Genomic DNA, 19563 nt, shown 5'->3' with positions numbered 1-19563 from the left:
AAATAAGTAACAAATTAATTAATTAAAGTAGAAGATTCTTGAAAAAGAAAATACTCTATAAAATAAAATTTAAAAATAAATTTAAAATTTTATCAAATTTGTGTATAGTTCATTTTGACTTGACAATTTTTTCTCTAATCCTTATAAAATCAATAACTTTACAAGTCACATAATGAAAAAAAAAAAGAAGGCTATGTGCAGAAAAACAGACACCAGACTGTAGACCCTTCCCCAACACTTTCAACTGCCTTCTCCTTAGGCTCATTTCAGCATTAGCAGAAACTCGAAATGGCATGCTGTAGATCACAGTGTGTGCCCCAGAAACAGGCTTTAAGCACCGTCAAGGAGATCCATCTTAGCTTGAGAAGAAAAGCGTTCAAATAGAAGTTGTAGAACTCCTGGGGGAAAGCTGTTGCAGTTCCTGCGTCTTGTGAGTGGAAGGCTACACTACGTTGTCTACAAAGCTAAGTATCTTTGCTATAACCCTGAAATGATTAAAAACCTACCCACAAAACTCTCTACAAAGTGACTTTCTATTGCTTCTACTTCCTCATAGCAGTCCTAAAATATAGGTTGTTATTAATAATGCAGCTAAGTGACTCTTTAGGGATTTATAATTTTGTAATTCTATTAATTTAATATGTACAGAAATTTAGGAGTCTGATAAAAATTTTAAAAGCTGTACTTAACATAACTCCTAAAGTTTCTGTAATAGCTCCTCTGCCTAAAATTACCATGTGCTAAGTGAATAAAATGTCATAATCACAGGCATATTTTGCATGACCAGATAAATCTAATAGAACTTGCTGTTCTGTTGTAAGTTCTTCTTTTTACCCAGCAGGCACAGCACAAGAGGAAGTGATCCTTGGGACATACTTGTTCTAAATATTAACAAAGGGCAAAGATTTTCTTTTTCCTTGTCAATACTAAGACCTTTGCTCCTCTCCCATAATGATAGCAGTAGTCATCTGCAGAGATCCAGAAAGGAGAGCTGCTCATTGTGTTTCCTATGCACAGGATATGTACACACTATGTTTGTAGCTAGCTGTTCTAGATCCCTGACTATCCAGAAGCTTCTAAGGCTACTTTAGGCTGCGCGATCTCCCCATGTTTCAAGGAAATGGAGCTCTCTGACAGTCTCCGCCTCTCCTTTCCCCACCCAGCTTCCAAGATGTCCACCTCCCTCTTCTCCCTGCAAACAGCTGTCATATTTACCCATAGAGAAGCACGCCAGTGCTCATCTGCAGATTTCTCATAGGACATCACTGGCCCATTGTTTTACAGATTTGGTTGTGAGATTTATCTTCAAAATCTATAATAATCCACAAAAGGAATGAAATACTTAATATTTACAATGAAAAATTACAAAACTAGTTTTCTTTCTTTCTCTTTTTATTTTTTGACAGGCAGAGTGGACAGTGAGAGAGAGAGAGAGAGAGAAAGGTCTTCCTTTTGCCGTTGGTTTACCCTCCAATGGCCGCCACGGCTGGCGCGCTGCGGCCAGCACATGGCGCTGATCCGAAGCCAGGAGCCAGGTGCTTCTCCTGGTCTCCCATGGGGTGCAGGGCCCAAGCACTTGGGCCATCCTCCACTGCACTCCCAGGCCATAGCAGAGAGCTGGCCTGGAAGAGGGGCAACCAGGACAGAATCCGGCACCTCTACTGGGACTAGAACCCGGTCTACCGGTGCCGCTAGGTGGAGGATTAGCCTATTGAGCCGCGGCGCCCGCCCAAAACTAGTTTTCAACACATATGCAAACTGTTAAAAAGTATCTCAAAAGTGAAAGAAGTCCTGAAATAATACCTAACTGTAATTCTGCTTTTTGATTGGAAGAAAAATAGAAAATTTCAAAATTTACAAAAACACAATATTTAATCTGAAATAATTTCCCTGCAATATAGCTGTGCCATCCACACAGGTCAGAGAAAGTGGCATCAGTAGATTTAAAGGATTTAATGCTTTGATTTCAATTATGAGATGAGTTCATGGGAGGGGTAACATAATCTGAAAGAAAAAAGTGAAAATAAAAAAAACTCGCAAGAAAGTAGAATCCCTGCTGCCGCAGGGCTCCCTCCTGGTAGGATGAGCCACACCAGAAGACACATGAACAAACAAGATGCTCTCGGAAGTGCTCTGAAGATAAATCATGGAGATGTGAAAAAGAAGGCCTGTGGGGTTCAGGCACAGCCCCAGGAGGTAACCCACAAATAACGATCTGAATGATGGGGGTGGGGCAGGTGGTCTGTGAAGAAGGTCCAACAGGTGTTCATGTGCTCAGATGGTCTGAGTGGATGAAGAGAGAAAATGCAGGAAGGGTGGTAAGATACGAGAGGAGAAAGGCAGGGGTACCCAACCATGGTTGTACCTTCCAGCTGTTCAATTAGATACCTGGATTCTGATCTACAAGATGACCACAAAATGAAGATGTAGTCTAAACATGCCTTTGATTCACTCCTTCCAGCTAACCCACAGGAAATCACTAACCTGATGAACATGTACTGACCATCTAGCTGGCACTGTGGCGTAATGGGTAAAGTCGCTGCCTACAGTGCCAGCATCCCAAATGGGCACTGGTTCAAGTCCCAGCTGCTCCACTTCCAATCCAGTTCTCTGCTTTGTCCTGGGAAAGCAGTAAAAGATGGCGTGAGAGACCTGGAAGAAACTCTTGGCTCCTGGCTTTGGATTGGCGCAGCTCCTGCCGTTGTGGCCATCTGTGGAGTGAACCGGCAGACAGAAGACCTCTCTCCCTCTCTGTAACTCTGCCTTTCAAATAAATATTTAAAAAAATTAAAAACAGCTGGCACCGCGGCTCAATAGGCTAATCCTCCACCTAGCGGCGCCAGCACACTGGGTTCTAGTCCCGGTCGGGGTGCCGGATTCTGTCCCGGTTGCCCCTCTTCCAGGCCAGCTCTCTGCTGTGGCCTGGGAAGGCAGTGGAGGATGGCCCAAGTGCTTGGGCCCTGCACCCCATGGGAGACCAGGAGAAGCACCTGGCTCCTGCCTTCGGTTCAGCGCGGTGCGCCAGCCGCAGCGCGCCAGCCGTGGCGGCCATTGGAGGGTAAACCAACGGCAAAGGAAGACCTTTCTCTCTGTCTCTCTCACTATCCACTCTGCCTGTCAAAAATAAATAAATAAATAAATAAAAATAAAAAGCAAACTAACAAAAAAGAATGCAATGGAATCTTGTTCAAGGAATTTAAAGAAAGTTTTTTCCATTGTGGTTTTCAGGATCAACATAAGATCATTTTCACTAATAAACTCCAAAGTAATCAAGAACAAAAATGATGATTTCCAATTCAACACTGATTTTTTAAAAAAGTAATTCCAATAAGAGCTTTTGTATTAAGATCTCACTATTTGGGGCCAGCGCTGTGGCGTAGTGTGTAAGGCCACCACCTGCAATGCCAGCATCCCATATGGGGCCAGATCGAGTCCCGGCTGCTCCACTTCCCATCCAGCTCTCTGCTATTGCCTGAGAAAGCAGTAGAAGATGGCCCAAGTCCTTGGGTTCCACACCCGTGTGGGAGACCCAGAAGAAGCTCCTGACTCCTGGCTTCAGATTGGTGCAGCTCCAGCTGTTGCGGCCATCTGGGGAATAAACCAGCAGATGGAAGACCTCTCTCTCTCCCTCTGCCTCTCCTTCTCTCTCTGTGTAACTCCTTCATATAAATAAATAAATCTTTAAAAAAAAAAAAAGATCTCGCTATTCAGCTAATTTCATGATAACCTCAATAAAGCTCTTGACTCCTGATCTTGTCTGGATAGATTATTAGTGAGATACCATGATAAAAACATGTAAGTAGTTTTTCAGCCCCTATACCATCAGGCACGTGACTGCCCAATGAACATCAACATCCAATACACATGCAGTGGTACTCAAGTTTCCTAGTTGCAGTTATTTCCTCTTGTTTTGTATTAAGAGAACAAAGGGATGGAAACCAAGACAGCATGCCCGACAAAGGCACCAGACACAGGCTTCTCATTTAATGCTTGCTCACAAAAGCCCTGTGAGTATTATATCCATTTTACTTAAGTGCAGATAAGTTGGGTAACTACCAAGGCCAAAGCTCATGTGCTTTCTAAATTAATCTTTAAAGCCCCCTGACCAGGAGGAGGCGATTAACAGCATTAATTTATTCAATGTCTACACTTCTAAAGCCCTTCAAACGCCCATTTATCCACAATGGACTCGGAAAAGGAAAAGAACAAAACTTTCCACAGAAAAGTCTGTCTTCTGCTGCTCAAAGTAGCTTCACTGAATAAGAGGGATATCAAAAAATCTAGAAACTGGTATTTTCCCCACAAGTCTCAAGCACAGCATGGCAGCCAAGAGGGTGGGTCAAACGGGCACTCCCATTATAGCAGGGGAGGGTTTGGGGATGCATAAGCGGAGCGCACACCCTCCAGAAACAGCTCAGCCTGCCCAGCCTTGAGGCCAGTCCTGTCTTGGACAAAACGCAGGTGCTCAGTCTAGACGGCGGGAGCAGCAGCCCATCTTCATCCTGCTCCTCCAGTTGGCAGCAGATGGCACAACTGGTCACAATCGCGGGTCCGCAAAAGCGTCCAGGAGAGCTGCGGAGAGCGCGCAGGCACGCCGCAGGTGGTGAGCGCGCCGCCTCCACGCCCGCGCGCCCCGCAGCAGGCTTCCAGCGGGAGCGCACATCAACTGCTGGGACGCGGGGGGAAAGTGGCTTGCACAATCATTTTGTCCGAGCACGGTCTTCTTGTTGACTTTGCTCTTTAATTCCCGGAATTTTTGGATGGAAGTCTTCCCCAGAGTGCCCCCGTCATCGTTTTGACACGCGTGTGTGGAAATCCTGTTTTTGTTTTGTTTTCCATACTCATAGGAAATGCGGGTAGAACTGTTTTCCTTAGGAGTTAACTTTGGAAATGACTATTCGTGCAGTCTCTTCAGAGGCAACTGGCACCACACTCCCACGATTTTTCAATCCCAAGACTTGAGCGAAACCCGAGCCCTCGCCCGCTCACGTCCCTCTCGACTCAGGGGTTATTTGGCTGAACTGCTTTCCTGTGTCCCAGACTTGAACACCAACCAGGCGGACAAACACCGCCGCCGGCGAGGACAGGCCGTGCGCAGCCTCGGCCCCACGGGAGCCCCCCACCCCGGCCGCGCGCCCGCCCGGAGCTCTCCGGGGCCAACTCCTCGCTCCTCCAGTCACCCCCACTAGGCTCTGACACCACTCCCGCCGTGGGACTCAGTCCTCCTCTCTCCGCGCACTCAGCCCCGTTTTGGGGTCCCGCCCAGGGACCTGGCGCGAGAGAAAGAGGGGGCCCCGGTGCCGGCGGACCCCCCCAAGACCTCCGGGCCCGCGGGGGCGCACTGCGCCGGGCGGGCAGGGAGGCGGAACGCGGGCCCCGCGCGCCCCCTTTGGCGCGAGGCAGGGGGCGACGACGGCCGCGCGCGGGCCGAGGCGAGGGCACGGCGAGGGGCAGCTTACCCGCGGCGGCCACGGCAGCGAGGCCCAGCAGCGGCAGCAGGAGCGCGGGCAGCGCGGCCCGGGCCATGACGGCTGCGACGGGCGCCGAGAGCGGGCGGCGGGCGACGGCTGCGGGGCGGGGGCGGCGCTTCTCGGAAGTGCGGAGCGCGGGGCCGACCCCTCCCACCGCGGGCCCCGGGCGGGCGGGGGCTGGCGCCGGGCCGAGGCGGGTGGACGCGGCTGGCGGGGCCGGGGTCTGCGGGTGGGCCAGGCGCGGGCCTTCTGGAATTTGTCTCTTCAATGTTTCGAACTTGTTATTTGAGTTGACTTTCTAAAAGTGTCTTAAAAACAGCGCAGTACCGTAGCCCTTCAGACAGCGTCTCTGAATATTAACATCTTATGTAACTCCAGTCCAAAGATCAAAACCAGTAAATCAGCGCTCGTGTAAAACTGCTAAGCTCATCTACATCCCATAGTACTTTTGCCGGTGATCCGTCCTTTACGGTTTCTCCATCTCAGAAGCCAACCCAGAATCAGTCATTGCACTGAGATACCGAGTTTCCTCAGTCTCCTCAAACCTAGGGCGTGCCCCTGTCATTCTTTGGCTTTCATGACTAAACACGACGGAAGGGTGCTGGCCGGTGGTAGTGTCGCGTGTCCCTCAGTTTGAGGGTGTCTGATGTTTCCTCTCGATTGGAATCGGGTCATGCTGTTCTGGCCACAGTGCCACGGAAGCCATGTGCCCGGTGCATAAGTGACACCTTGTCATTATGTCTCATCTCTGGTGACATTGTCTCTGGCCACCAGAAACTCCCTTCTGGACGATTCTCTTAGGACTCTTTCCCCAGCTCCTGGATCAGGAGTCTTTAAAGGGTTTGGTAAGTAGAATAGTCATGGTAATTTGAAAGATTTTTGAATTTGAATGATTGTACTTTTTAGTGCTTTATGTAAAATACTATTTAATATCTTAATTTATTCTGAAAAAGGTGATCATGATCACAGCAAAAAAAAAAAGTCTTTAAACTCATACACTCATACTTGTATGAACCACGCAACTGTAACCTAGCTCCTGAGAGTCTCTGGAACCAGACAAGAGACAAGCTTGGCTTGTTTTAGCTTCATGCCATTGGCAAGGGTTCCATCAAATCTAGTCTAAACAATAAGAATACAATGACCCAACTAACAAATGGGCAATCTGAACAGATATCTCAAAAAGGAAGATATATAGATGGGAAATCATATGAAAAGATGCTCAACATTGTATGTCTTTAGGGAACTGCAAATTAAAAATGAAATAGCACTACATATCTATCAAAATGATCCAAATCTCAAATACTGATAATGCATGGTGGTGAAGATGTGGAACAATAAGAACTCTTGTTCATGGCTGGCGGGAATGCAGCATGATATGGCTACTGTGGAGAACAGTTTGGCTGCTTTGTAAACAAAAAGTTAAACATTCTCTTTAAAATTTTACTTATCTGTTTATTTGAAAGGCAGAATGAGAGTGAGAGAGAGAGAATGAGAATCTGATCCACTGATTCAAATTCCAAATGCCCACAACAGCCAGGGCTGGTTCAGGATGAAACTAGTAGCTGGGAACGCCATCTGATTCTCCCACATGAGTGCCAAGTATTTGAACCATCACTGTTGCCTCCCAGGGTGCACATTAGCAGGAAACTGGATCAGAAGCAGAGGCAGGACTCAAACCCCAGCCCTGAGATATGGGATAGAGGCATCCCCAGTGGCAGCTTGATGGCTTTGTCACAGTCCTCACCTCTAAAATTAACCATATTCTTATCATATGATCCAGCAATCTGACTCCTTGGTATTGCATAAATGAGTCAAAAACTTACACGCACAGAAAAACTCCTTTACAGCAGTTTTTATTCATAACTGCCAAAACCTGGAAACACCAAGATGACCTTCAACAAGTGAAGGACAAACTGTGGTACTGCTATGTAGGGAAATATTACTCAGTGCTAAAAATAAATGAGCTATCGAACCAATAAGAGACACATCTAAGTGAAAGCAGCCAGTCTGAAAAGATTATATAATGTATGATTCTAACTATATGACATTTCAGAAAACGGAAAACTATGACAGTAAAAACACAAGTGATTGCCAGGGGTTGGGAACAAAAAAGAAGGGAGGGATGAACAGGTGGAGCAGAGTATATTATTCCAGCAATGAAATAATTCTGTGCGGTCCTGTAATGGTGGCTGTGTATCACTATACACCGACTGTACAAAACAGATGAGCTCTAGTGTGAACTATGGACTTAGAGTAATAATGATGTGTTCTTATTGGCTCGTGGTACATTAACAAATGCACCTTGCTAATGTTGGATGTTAATAATAGGGGAAGTTGGGGCTGTGTGTGTAAGCAGGTACATCGGAACTCTTTACTTTCTGCTCAATTTTTCTGTAAAGTTCTAAACCCGCTCAATGATTAAAGTCTCTAACACTCTCACTCTTTTGAATGCGTTCAAAACCTTTGACAGTCAGTCTAAAATGGAAATGTGAGCAGCAGGGTGTGTATAATGAGAATTTGCAGAGTGGTAGAAGTGGTGGGGCATCTTCATTTGTTGATAAGCAAACTGAGACCCACAGAAGGAATGGGACTTACCCACGGGCACACAGTAAATGCCAAAAAAGAAAGAGAGAAAGAGAAAGAGAAAGAGAAAGAGAAAGAGAGAGAGAGAGAGAAAGTGAAAGAAAGAAGGAAAGAAGGAAAGAAGGAAAGAAGGAAAGAAAGAAAGAAAGAAAGAAAGAAAGAAAGAAAGAAAGAAAGAAAGAAAGAAAGAAAGAAAGAAAGAAAGAAAGAGAACCACAGCCCAGGTCTTCTGCTGGACTCTCCCAGAGTCCAGTTTTATGGACTTGTTCATGTATTTCCATTCTTCCTTTCAAACTTTCAACAATGAGTTTACATACTAAACCCAGACCCAAAGTGAATCCTTCCAAAGGTACTTTTTGTTTATAAACAAAGATTGTGACAGCTTGATTCTCCTTTGCCTTGCCAACTACACAAATAAAATGATTAGTTCCATGCAGTTGAGAAAGTCTTCTTCACCTCTACTTCACACACCAAACTATATATTTTATTTTATTTTATTTTATTTTATTTTATTTTTTTGACAGGCAGAGTGGACAGTGAGAGAGAGAGACAAAGAGAAAGGTCTTCCTTTGCTGTTGGTTCACCCTCTAATGGCCACTGCGGCTGGCGCGCTGCGCTGATCCGAAGCCTGGAGCCAGGTGCTTCTCCTGGTCTCCCATGCGGGTTCAGGGCCCAAGCTCTTGGGCCATCCTCCACTGCCTTCCCGGGCCACAGCAGAGAGCTGGCCTGGAAGAGGGGCAACCGGGACAGAATCCGGCGCCCCGACCGGGACTAGAACCCGGTGTGCCGGCGCCACAAGGCGGAAGATTAGCCTAGTGAGCCGCGGTGCCGCCCCAAACTATATTTTATCAATGTGTTTTACATTGTGTTAAACTATTTTTCAGGTTTACCATAGAATTGGCACCCTTACGCATCAATCTTCTTCAGGCAAATGCCCCATTTCAACAGTGTTATTTTTCTAAGTCATTTGAACTAAGGAGAAGTCTATTTTTTCCATTGTTAATCTGGTGCCTGCGGACTCTTTTTTTATGCTAAGATGATAAAACAAGCTACTTACTGCTTCTGTGTGGGATAATGGGATATTTCACTAAAAGCTCACGATACTTCTCTTTCCAATCACACATCAGACCTTAGATTTTCCCCTCTCTCCTGCTCTGACTTGCCTTGGTCTCATTCCAGCCTCCAGCCCCTTGACTTCATTTTCCCAGCCTTTTGTTCTCCCTTCTCCGCCCAGCCTGGATGCTTCCATCCCCCTTTCTCTCCAGGGCACCCAGCAGACCAGCCCTGAGCCTGGAGTCTCCTCTTGCTTCACGGTCTCCTTTCCTCAACTTTACTGATGTGTAGAGGAAATCAATGAATTCTCCTGATGGTTGTCACTATAAATAAACGGCTCTTCATTTCATCTGGGCCCTGGTGTGCCTCTTCTGTGACCCTCTTACTTAATTTAATCTTGTTTATTGCTCTTACCTATTCCTCTCTTTGGACATTTCACTGTTTTATTACTCTTTTTGAGCTGAGACCCTATCACTCGGCTTTGTCTTTCTCAACAGAAGACCTCACCTTCTGCTCCACAAGAAAAGTGGGACCCTTGGGCATAAATAAATGTTTTCAAATACTGATCTGCTCTCCTTTCTCTTTCATGCAGGGCATCCTTTAGTGGCCTCACACGGGAAGGCGAACTTCCCCATCCCATGCAAGCCTGAGTTCCTTTTTCTGTGGGCCTGAAACTGCCCCCTTGTCTCATCTGCCTCCACTAAAGATGCCCTCTGCCCTGATTCATCAACTTCTCCCCACTGCTTGCTCTTGTTGTTTTTCCTCTCAGTTTCTAAACCTGTAAGCCTCTTTCCTCCCTCTTTTGGGCAAACACCCTTCATCAATGCCCCTTTTCCCTCTGGCGGTGACCCCATTCCACCCTCTCCACATCCTTCTCCAAATCTCACATTCCTCATGTTCATAATTCTTTTGTGTTTTGGCTCACTCCCATCTGGATTCAGGCTTCACTGCTCCGCTGCACTCTCACAAGCTGAGATAACCAGTGGTTTCCTAATTTCTAGAGTGCAGTTTATCTGAGATTTTACCTCTCTATTTTTAAGCAGTGAGATCAATCTTGACTTGACCCTATATGGCTTCAAAAGGGCATTTGGCCAAGAAACGAAGGCCCCAAGATTTCTTAGCTTTGGTGATCACCAAGCTTTTATGTAAGATCTTTGAGAAAGGCTCTTGGGCTTAGCATTGCTGAACACATCTTTGGTCTGAGAGAGCGAGGCCAAGATAGCCAAACAGGGGGAGTTCTCCTCTGTGTATCTCAGCTCCTCTGTGTCCAGGAGGCAGGAAACAGATGAAAGAGAAAGGCCACTAAAGTGAGAGGTGTTACAAATAATGTAGGGGGGATTAAGAAAACCCGAAATTGGACATTGGCAAAAACCTGCTTTGTGAGGCATCTGACATTGAACTGGCAGTATGGCTGGATTTGGGAGATGGGAAAGGGGATTTGACAATGACTTCTGATTTCTAGCTTGGGAGACAAGGAAGATGCAGTTTCTTCCTAATAAGAGAGTAAAAGAAGAAGTGGTAGTGGTAATAGGAAATAAACTTATCAAGTTCTGCTTGTGACTAATTTGGCTTGAGAGAAACAAGAAGTACATGTCTATACCCTAAATTTGTTGAGATGTAGATATGGTTTACAATTTAATTTAATTTACAATATATAGGGAATTAGAGATAACACCACAGATGATAAGATCTAGTCAAAAAGTCTTTGAGAACTGGTAAAAGTTTTCTTCTGAAGAAAGATAAAGTGTTGACCAATGAATAACAATTAGATCTTTGCTTTTCTAAGAGGTTTTTAGGATTAAATGAGCCAAAGTGAAAGGAATCTGAACTTCTATCTCCAGAAAAATAATCTCAGCAGTGGGGGGAAAATTGGGGTTACTAAACTGCAGTATCCACTTTCAGGATAAAATACCCAAAATTATGAAAATATCTAGTCTTAGGATCAAGGATGGGGACAGGCTATTGGGGAGGAAGGAAAAAGATGAGTGATTATTGGTACCACTTCTATATTTGTCCCTGTACTTCATCATTTGGTTTACTTGCCATTTTGTCTTTTAAAAAATGTTGTATATATAATTAGAGTAGAAACAAATTTAAAATTTTTATTTATTTTCATTTTCTTTGAAAGGCACACATACACATACACGCACAGCCAGAGAGAGAGAGAGAGAGAGAGAGAGACTGAGAGAGAATATCATTCATCTGCTAGTTCACTTTCCAAATCCCCATAACAGCCGGGCCACAGCCAGAAGCCCAAAACTCCATCTGTGTGCTTGATGGAGGCAGCAGGGGCCCAAGCACTTGAGCCATTATCTATTGCCTCCCAGGAATCATCAGCAAGAAACTAGATCAGAAACAGAGTAGCTGGTACTCAATCTGACACTCTTATATGAGATTCAGGAGACCCTAGCACCAATTTATTCTACTGGGCCACAACGCCCAACCCTGCTGCCTGGTTTTAAGCAATGAATTCTGTCAATGTGAGATAGCTGGATTAGTTAGGAAATACAGAAATGGACTGTCTCTAGTTCTCCTGAGACATCTGGAACAGGGGAAATGAGGACAGAAAAATACTATGAGAAATTCTGAACATGCTGAGAGGCACTCTCATGTCCAATGGATAGTTGGAAGTATGATCCTAGAACTGTATGTCTGAACTATGAGTATAGAAATGGTTGTTGAATGCCTTGGAGGGGATGGGGGTGGTGGACATATCTTCTAAGGGGAGCATGAAGAATGAGGAAAAAGTAGAACCTAGAGGGGACCCATGCTGAACCTGATAGTTAGAAGACATATTGAACAACAGCAATCTGGAAGGAAACTACAATCAAACATTCAACAATGTAGGGATGATGATATTTATTCTTTAAAGAATGCACACAGTGGACACTGTGTGGGATGCTTGCATTCCATTTTGAGGTGCTTGCCTTCTAGTCCAGGCTCTATTCCTTATTCCAGTTTCCTGTTAACATACACTCTGGGAGGCAGCAGGTGATAACTCAAGTAATCAGCCCTGCCACCTATGTGTAGCAGACCAAGATGCAGTTCCTAGCTCCTGGCTTCACCCTGGCACAGCCCTGGCTGTTGTGGGCATTTGGGAAGTGAGACAGCAGCTGAGGGAGATTTTGCTCTTTCTGTTTCTCTGTCTCTCAAATAAATACATTTTTAAAAATAAACACAAACTCTCTAAACAATGCTCTACTTACAATAGTTGGACACTTTATTTCTTGTCACACTGTATGCCTAAAATAATGAAGCCCAATCCAGAGGTTTATTTTTTTTTTCAGTAAGGATCAACAGCAACATGTTTACTTAAAAGATAAAACTTTACATCTTAATGATTAAAATTTTACAGATCACAGGGCAAAAGAACTAGTCTAACAAATTCAATGAAAAATACTTAAGGGAATTGTAGGCTACTTTAAAGCTATCTTTGAAAATTATTTACAACTTTATGGTAGTATAAAAACTAAATTTAAAATAAATCTATGAATTTTATATAAAAATATTCTAAAGTACAAATATAAACACTGAATAAAGCATTCATCATGTCCAGTTGGTATTATTATTAAAAATATATTCTAGGTGGTAAAATTTAAAGTGATAATTACAAAACAATGTTTTATTTTTCATAATTTAAAATATTTTAGTAGTAACTTCAAGGTTTAGAGTTTTATTGCAAAAATCTCATTTTTACAAGTGCAAGTTACACAAAAAATTTCCTTCATGGACTGCTCTCCTGTTTATTTCATGTAAAAAGGCAACAAAGTAATAAAAAAATTTTGGTCAAAAGTTGGCAGGTTGTGTCAAGTGAGGATATTTCAAAAAGTTTGTGGACAATAGCATTGAAAGTTATGCTTATGTTGATGCCAAAAATTTTTTAAATCCATGCACAAAACATGCATAATTTTTTCATAATAGGCATTTTCCACGAACTTTTTGAAATCCTTGCATATAAATTGTGAACTTTTCAAACATTCTTATCCCTCACTGAATCTCTTTAGAAAGCAAATACTCAGATGTACTACATCAGAAAAGACAAAATACACTACTACAGGGTACCTAAGCAAGCTAACAATAATATACTCTTTTTAAATATGTAAAAGTTGATTTATTATGAATTATGAACAAAAATATTTGCCTTTAGATTACATTGGTATAACATATCTTTGGAATAGTATAAGAAGCAATAGTATAAGACATCATTTTCCTAAACAAAGGGAAAATGTTATTGTTCAATAATTTTCCCCAAATGCTACAAACGGCTTTTTTTGAAACAATGTCAATATTATTTACAGTTGAGTTTTTACCTTGAGGTTCTATGTTTGCATTTGGCCAGATGCTCTTAAAATTAAAAAGTAATTGGATAACCTAGTACTTATGCCCGTTTAAATTTCCCAAGACATGTTGAAAATGTCACTAAAGGAAATCATCCTCGTTACCACCCACATACTCACAAAGAAGATGCACGTTAGACTTATTACCCTACAAAGCATTTGACTTTAGTTCCAGCTTTGCGACCTGTTCACTATTTAAGTAGAGTTTGTAAACATGGCATTTGGTGGCCAGTTGCTTGTGGATACCAGAACAGCAACTGAACCACTGAAGAGTACTTCAGACTTGTACTGTGGAGCAGAGTAAATACTGACACTGGGACACTTTTAAGTGGCTCATTTTTTCTTACACATTAGTGCAAATTAGCAAACTTTCAGAAGAATTTAGTCATGGAAGGAAGGAAGCACAATCTCCTCTTCATTCATTCCTTGTTCATACCGAACTGATGAGAAGCCTCTCCAGTGGAAACGGTTTCTTAGGAAGAGGAACCAGATCAGTCCACTGACGAGCACTAGGACACCGAGCACAGCAAATGTGATAGCTATTCCTCTGTAGTCAGGGCCTGGTACAGGGAAAGGTTTGACATTGGAAGAGCGAATGCAAAAGTAATCATTATTATTAATTTCATACATGAAGCGTGTGACACAGCCTTAAGCTGTGTACCAATTAGATACAATGAAAAGGGATTGCTTCATAGCTTCAAAATCATCATCAAATACCCAAGTGCTTTCTTTTCGAATTAAAATGTTTTCCTTTCCATTCAAATTCTATTCACTGCCTTAAGAATTTTCCTCCAAATAAATTAAAGCATTTTCATTATTCTCAGTTGTCCTTCCAACATGCTTTTGGGACTATCACTTTTTGAATATTACTCCTAACTTGATAGCAAATTGCTTAAAGCTGTAAATGTCTTTGACTTGGCTAGGGACAAATAGAGTATTATTTGCTTTAAAATGATTTAAGCCCTTAGGATGACCTAATTTAGTCCTTAGCTATCCAAATGCAAACACTGTCCCATCTCTTTCTCTGCATTTTGCACAGACGCACTGTGACTTAACACCTCTGAGCTGACCTCCCTTCTCTATGTCAACTGCACACTAGGCATCTCCACATGGCTCTCATATCCACATGGACAAAACAGAACTCTTGAAATATACCACTCTAACCCCCTACTTTTTCCAGTTGCTTTTCACGCCTCTCAGGAAAAAACCAGAACTCTTGATTTTGCATCAAAAACTGTGGAGCCAGCAGCTGTCTGCCTTCCTGCTCCTCCTTCAGCTCTCAGCGAGTGCCATCTACTACAGGCTATCTGCTCCAGCTGGTACCTCCACCTGTCCCTGACCTTGATTTAGATGACCTTTCAGTTTTCAGCTTCAGCATTTTCTGCTCTTACACATCTTCCCTAATAACTTAATCTAGGATAGTCAGAAAAGAACTATACAAAGTTTAGATTGTTGAATAGTTTCATTTGGGAGCCTTGGACATCTTCTACGTTTACTGTCTTGCAGTATAATTTTTATGCAGGTGTTTGGATACACTTTCAGGACTAAAGACTTCAGGGCCAAGTACAGTATTCTGCATATAAGTGGACTGCACATTTATTTCCTGACCTGTTCTGCAAGAAGCTTCCTTCAGGACAGGTTACATACTTACTCAGAGGAACTTGGCAGACCACTCTTCCATAGCCATGAGAACATTCAACTTTTTTCCAAGTTTCATTTGAAGCTAACAAAATGCTACATTTTCCACCATCACTATTGCTTTTATTTTCCCATTTGACAAACGTCACTTCTGATCCATCCAACCAATTCCAGGATTGATCTAAACAAACAAATTAAATACAACTATATCTATTGCCACAAAACTACTAAATTTATAGTTCATGTCATTCATTTTACTTAGAACTGTACTGTCCAATATGATAGCTATTATCCAAAATGAAATTCCTTAAAAAGGGAAAAAAGTTTAAATCAGTACTCAGTTCTTTAGCTGCACTCGTCATATTTCAAGTGGTCAAGAGTCATGTGTTGGGGGATGGTGTTGTGACATGGCGGGTCATGAGCCAGCATTCCACAAGGGCACCCGTTTGAGTTCCATCTGCTGTACTTCTGATCCAGATCTCTGTTAAAGCAGCTGGGAATGCAGCAGAGGATGGCCCAAGTGCTTGGGCTCCTGCATCCATGTGGGAGACCCAGAAGAAACTCCTAACTCCTAGTTTTGGCCGTTGTGCCCGTTTTGGAAGTGAACCAGTGGATGGAAGGTATCATTCATCTCTCATCTCCCCCTACCCCCGCTGCCCTGTAACGCTGAATTTCAAATAAGTAAATCTTTTTTTTTTTTTTTTTAAAGATGTGGCTGGCGCTGTGGCATAGTGGGTAAAGCTGCCACCTGCAGTGCTGGCATCCCATATGGGCCCCGGTTTGAGCCCCAGCTGCTCCATTTCCAATCCAGGTCTCTGCTATGGCCTGGGAAAACAGTAGAAGATGGCCCAAGTCCTTGGGCCCCTGCACCCATGTGGGAGACTTGGAGGAAGCTCCTGGCTCCTGGCTTTGGATCGGCGCAGCTCCAGCCATTGTGGTCAATTGGGGAGTGAACCAATGGATAGAAGACTCTTTATCTCTCTTTCTCTCTTTTTGTAACTCTGACTTTAAGATAAATAAATAAATAAATCTTTAAAAAAAAGAGTCACATGTGGCTAGTCATTATTATATTGGACAGGGTAAATATAGAACATTTCTTTCTTTGCACAAAATTCTGCTGCACAGCACTGACACAGAACATAGTATTTAAATTCAAGTGAGGATTGCAAGAGATAGATTTTTTTTTTGACAGGTAGAGTTATAGATGGTGAGAGAGAGAGACAGAGAGAAAGGTCTTCCTTCCATTGGTTCACTCCCCAAATGGCCGCCACGGCCCCCACTGCACCAATCCGAAGCCAGGAGCCAGGTGCTTCCTCCTGGTCTCCCATGCGGGTTCAGGGCCCAAGCACTTGGGCCATGCTCCACTGCCTTCCTGGGCCACAGCAGAGAGCTGGACTGGAAGAGGAGCAACTAAGACTAGAACCTGGTGTCTATATAGGATGCCGGCACCTCAGGCAGAGGATTAACCAAGTAAGCCACGGCACTAGCCCTACAAGGGATAGATTTTTAAGGACTTGTTCCCTCTTCTCCATTTAAAAGGCTCATATAATTAGATATACTGGTAGAACAAGAAGGGTCTAAAGTGGCCCAGGAAGGTAAGCCTCCATCCCTCCATGGCTCCATTTTTGTTTTCTGGTTGAGATGGCACCACCTTGTGGTGATAGAATAAACACAATTTGTAATTCATTCAGTTGGCCAAATTCAAACTCAATCATTTTTGACAAGTCTATAACATTTTAGAATTAATATTTAAAAAATTATAAATTCAATTTTGTGTAAAATATAAAATATTTCCCACTCTTCTATCAAATTTATACTCAAATTCATTATCAATTCCAAGTTCAGTCTAATATCTATTATTGCTTACTGGAAAATTTTCCCATAAATTCCCTTTGAGTTAATTTCCTGCAATTTTACTAAGCTTGTTTACAAAAAAGCTCTACTAAGGCTTAATTTTTATCTGTGGTAAAAATATTTTGAGAGATAAAGGGATGACAAGAAGTTAACTTTTCAAATAATAGAATTATGAGCTACAACTATGGGGTGACAGCCACGAGAACTGTAAGGGAAGTCAGTCATGGGTTTCTTGTGAGTAGACAGGCAAGAGAGACATTTTCAAAAGAGGAAAAAAATCCTGGGGTAGATCCCAATATCTTAGAAATAAACCCCTACAATTCCAATGGACTTAGCTGTGGGGAGCAATCCGGACTGGACTGAGTTACTGGAATTAAGACTTATTCTGTGCATCTGCTCTCCCACAATATGGCGCTGGGAGAGAAGTAAACAGCTTCCGCACAGCTGCCTCCAGTTCAACTAATAAACTGTAGGACTTGCTCCTGATTGGAGGAGAGCAGCGTACTCGGCGTGTGGGCAGCCGAGTTGGGATTGGCGGAGGAGGACTATAAAGGAGGAGAGAGACGGCATGCACCAGGAACATCTATGGGGAACACCTGTGCAGCCCCCGAGAAGAGCCGGCCGGCGGTGTGCCGCTCCCCTGCGGAAGTGGGGAATGTGGCCAGGGGGAACTGCCCTTCCACGGAGGTGGAAGGGATAGTAGCCAACCCGGGAAGAACCAGCAGCAAACCCGGGGAGGGCCGAGCAGACGAAAGAACAGCGCAGGGTTTAGTGTCGTTCCTCCACGAAGAGGGGGAGCGACATAATGGTGCCGTGACTCGGATATGAAGCCTAGGCAGGGCTTAGTGTCGTTTCCCCACGAAGACGGGGAGCGACATAATGGTGCCGTGACTCGGATTAGGAAACCTAGCTCGGATAGGAAACCTGACTCGGATAGGAAACCTAGCTTGGATAGGAAACCTAGGACGGATAAAAAACTTAGGAGGGAAGAAACGGGAAGAACTAGGGAAAATATCGGAGAGAGAGACTAGCAAACAGCCTAGGGAAAAGCCGGACGAAAAAGGAGCCGGAAGAAGCTATTGAAAGCCTAGGCATAGACTCGGATGCGGACTACGGGGGGAAGCTGGGAGAAATCTCTAAGGGCGAAAGCGAAAGTGAAAGCTAGAACAGACTCGGACGCGGACTGTGGGGAGAGGCCAGGAGAAATGAGGGAGGAATATCGTTGGAGGAAAGTTTGGGGAAACATACCGGGTAGAGAAAAATGTTAGGGAAATTGAAGCCGCGGGGGGCAGGCCGAGGCGGATACGAAAGCCACTTTGGGGTTCTCAAGTTAGCCCGGGAATGGGGGGCGAAAAGTTGAAACCAGAAGCTGAAACGTAAGCCAGATTGGCGATCCGTCTGATTAGCCCGGGGAGCAAAGGACGGGAAGCCAAACCGTGGGGCGGAGACGTATACTGGGTTGAATTCGCCAGGCTAGCCCGGGGAACTTAGATTGAATGCTAGTGGCGGACACGTAAGCTACGCTGTGTTACTCGCGGAAGCCGCCGCGTGCAGAGAGAGCACGGGGCGTGAATAGATAGGGAACGGGGCTGGCGCGAGGCCGTGGTGCAGACGCGAAGGGCGTGGAGACCACAGAGCGCGCGAAGCCAAGCCGCGCAAAGCCGAGCCGCGCAGATGAGAGAGATGCGGGCTGAAGCGGCTCAGAGCCGGAAAGCCGCCGAGAAGTAGCCTCGGGGCGGGCAGCGGGAAGCTGCGGGGATAAGAGAAACAGAAGTTTAGAAGTAAAATGAGAGAAATAGGAATGTTGGCAGATAGAAGTAAAATGGGAGAAATAGGAATGCCCGGAGATAGAGAAATAGAGAAATAGAAAGGCCTCCCTACAACACTGCAATGTGAGAGCTTGGATTCGGTCTGCCTGATTAAGTGAGGCGATGAGCACGATGAGCACCTGCAGCGGCTAGCAGCTTATGCGCCGCAGGTCACCGAAGATAGGCACGAATTAACATCAGTAAGGCCTCCCCACAAAAAGGCAATGAGAAGGCTTGGATTCGGTTTGCCTGATAGGGCTTGTAAGCCCCTGCAGGCTCGACCAGAGCATGCGCTGCAGGGCACCGAACACAGGCACGCATCAGCGCCTAAAAACCTCCTCACAACATGGCGAAGAGAGGACCCGGATTCGGTTTGCCTGATTGATAGGACTTGTAAGAGCCTGTGGCAACTCTAGCAAGTAGAGCAGAGTGTGTGCCGCGGGACACCGAAGACAGGCGCGTATCAACGCCAAAAAATAAAAAGAAAGGGGGATCTGTGGGGAGCAATCCGGACTGGACTGAGTTACTGGAATTAAGACTTATTCTGTGCATCTGCTCTCCCACAATATGGCGCTGGGAGAGAAGTAAACAGCTTCCGCACAGCTGCCTCCAGTTCAACTAATAAACTGTAGGACTTGCTCCTGATTGGAGGAGAGCAGCGTACTCGGCGTGTGGGCAGCCGAGTTGGGATTGGCGGAGGAGGACTATAAAGGAGGAGAGAGACGGCATGCACCAGGAACATCTATGGGGAACATCTAAGGGGAACACCTGTGCAGCCCCCGAGAAGAGCCGGCCGGCGGTGTGCCGCTCCCCTGCGGA

At 44.5% G+C, this 19563-nt stretch overlaps 1 protein-coding gene across 3 annotated transcripts in view; it reads right to left on the bottom strand.

The window, feature by feature from the left end:
- LOC100338139 (CD302 antigen) overlaps positions 1–19563 on the bottom strand; it is a 150659-nt gene that overhangs the window by 28474 nt on the left and 102622 nt on the right. Inside the window, exons 34-35 of one of the 3 annotated variants that reach the window (XM_070070821.1) lie at positions 15096–15263; positions 12305–14004 (exon numbers count right to left, since the gene is read on the bottom strand). In XM_070070821.1, coding sequence (XP_069926922.1) covers positions 13826–14004; positions 15096–15263 — 347 coding nt within the window. In that variant the 3' untranslated portion in view covers positions 12305–13825. Of the gene's footprint in view, positions 1–5459; positions 5769–12304; positions 14005–15095; positions 15264–19563 lie in introns of those variants that run through there. The other 2 variants (XM_070070822.1, XM_051849544.2) reach the window with 2 other exon arrangements.

This window comes from Oryctolagus cuniculus, chromosome 3 (assembly GCF_964237555.1).
Source record: "Oryctolagus cuniculus chromosome 3, mOryCun1.1, whole genome shotgun sequence".
In the NCBI taxonomy this organism is placed as follows: Eukaryota; Metazoa; Chordata; class Mammalia; order Lagomorpha; family Leporidae; genus Oryctolagus; species Oryctolagus cuniculus.
Note: the sequence above shows the minus strand (reverse complement) of the source record. Positions and strands in the feature narration are given on the sequence as shown.